General features: G+C 33.6%; 1 protein-coding gene across 3 annotated transcripts; it reads left to right on the forward strand.

The window, feature by feature from the left end:
* Window positions 1–17: 17 nt before the first annotated feature.
* Window positions 18–1,697, forward strand: LOC109591904 (transcriptional adapter 2-alpha-like). 3 transcript variants are annotated; one of them, XM_020007505.1, is made up of 9 exons: window positions 18–288; window positions 337–380; window positions 677–707; window positions 786–865; window positions 913–984; window positions 1,043–1,134; window positions 1,182–1,207; window positions 1,271–1,409; window positions 1,613–1,697. In XM_020007505.1, exons 1-8 carry the CDS (start codon window positions 143–145, stop codon window positions 1,371–1,373), a joined length of 594 nt encoding a protein of 197 aa, XP_019863064.1. In that variant the 5' UTR covers window positions 18–142; the 3' UTR covers window positions 1,374–1,409; window positions 1,613–1,697. The 3 variants fall into 3 exon arrangements, with proteins under 3 accessions (XP_019863064.1, XP_019863066.1, XP_019863065.1); XM_020007506.1 differs by having other exon boundaries at window positions 233–288; window positions 337–430; window positions 482–707; XM_020007507.1 differs by lacking the exons at window positions 1,182–1,207; window positions 1,613–1,697 and having other exon boundaries at window positions 1,271–1,361.
* Window positions 1,698–1,964: the final 267 nt, after the last annotated feature.

A 1,964-nucleotide genomic window follows, 5' to 3' on the forward strand; every position in this document is an offset into this window, starting at 1 on the left:
ATGGAGCTATAATTATTACACAAAACTAATACTACCTCAGTATACTACACATTATTTTTATTAGTATGCATAACTTAAGTACCTGTATATAGCTGTAAGTATTGATTCATAGGAGCCTTACAATGATGCTGAGAAGATTCTAATGGAAGTAATGATTGATGGAGCTAATGGATGTGAGAGTGAGAGGGAGGAAGAGAGAGAGGAAGAGGAGGAGACACTTCATATGTTAATGATGAATGTGATTGATAGTTACTGGATAATACTGAAGGAGAGAGAGAAGAGGAAGAGGTTAGCTGATGGAGTAGTTAATGATTAATTATGTTTTGTATGTATCAGTGTTATTAGGGAGCATGGACTTATTGATGTGTACAGGATATTAGGTAATGAGTAAACAGGCAGAGACTGTCATGTGATAGAGACCATGCAAAATGTGAAGATACAACCTGCTATTGTGACACTAATTAAGTACACTACTATTCAGGACAGGTAGTTGCAGTGCAGTCCCAATACAATTTCTGAAATAAGGACACTTCCTTAATGGAGACTGTGTTTGCACCTTCCACTAATATAAAGAACAGATCAAAGCATCACTATTACATTATAATGCCATTAGTAGAAGCCTTGTTGATGCTTACCAAAAAACAGCACATTACTTTTATTAACTGCTATATTATAGGTAGAGAAAGGTTGTTGTCCAATGAAGAACAGTAAGTGCATCTTCTTGCATGTTTGTTTGTATTGTTGTTTTGTTGTTTACAAGTTACTCTTGTTTACATTCACATTAGGTCTGTTAGAGTTTTAATGAGACGTTTTGCAAGATTTCTTGATGCAGAGACAACCGAAAAACTAATACAGAGTTTTCTGAGTAAATTAATGATACTGTCTGGTGTTAGTTAGATGTGGTTTATATAGATGAAAAGAGGTTGATTAAGAGAATCAAGTGTCTTCAAACTTATCATTGCCTTGGTATCAAAACACTAGCTGATAAGGAAATCTGTTTAAAGAACAAAACCAGTTTATCTTGTTATTATACTGGTCACAGGTGGTGAACTGTATGAAAGGTTAAGAGAAAAGAGAGAGAAAACAAGAGAAAGGATGAAGGCATCACTTGATTTAATAATAAAGAATAACAAGGTAAGCTTGGAATGCATGGCAGCAATACTAACTTCATCAAAATTTAGTCAATTGCTTCAACGGAACAGCAGAAGTAAGTTCTATTGTTACATTATAATGGACATTGTCTTTGTGTATAACATTTTCTCCTTTGCAGTGCTACTATATCATGTACTAATACTGAACTACAAGGACAACAAGCAATGTGTAGTACTGGTAAAACAAAATACTCATTAACTCCATTAAACATTACATACTAACCCGGTGTGGAGCAACTGGATCATGAAGAGAAAAATGTGAGGATTTTATGTGTCATTCCACTGATTCCATGAGTGAGTGGGGGATGCAATGATTAACATAACAATAACATTACTGTCTCCAGGCTAATTTCATTAAGTGTACTGAGTCCGTTACTGCCTTTTGTGTGTGTTTGTGTAAAGTTAGAACTTAAGCAATTACAATTGAAGCATGCACTGATTTTTCTTTCCTTTTTATACAGATATGTTCAGTCTATCATATATTAACTGATGTATATTTACACTGTAAAGGAGTAATGATTGCTGAGAGTAGGAAATGTGGAGGGAAGCTACGTCTGATGGATGCTAGGAAGTTGTGTCGTATTGATGTAAATCAAACTAGAAAGATATATAATCATCTTGTGTCTAAAGAACTTATAAAAGCACCATTTAAACTTATTAATGCATGTATTTCAGTTTCCAATTATTGTTGATAATGAATTTAGATAATACCGTATAGCTGCTTAATTTTGAGGGTACAATTTTCACTGTTTTCACAGATTTTCCGTATCCACAACAGTTAATTTCGTAAAATTATTCATATCATTTTATAAA

The sequence above is a fragment of the Amphimedon queenslandica genome, unplaced genomic scaffold (assembly GCF_000090795.2).
Source record: "Amphimedon queenslandica unplaced genomic scaffold, v1.1 AMPQUscaffold_6895_Cont21150, whole genome shotgun sequence".
Classification (NCBI taxonomy): Eukaryota; Metazoa; Porifera; class Demospongiae; order Haplosclerida; family Niphatidae; genus Amphimedon; species Amphimedon queenslandica.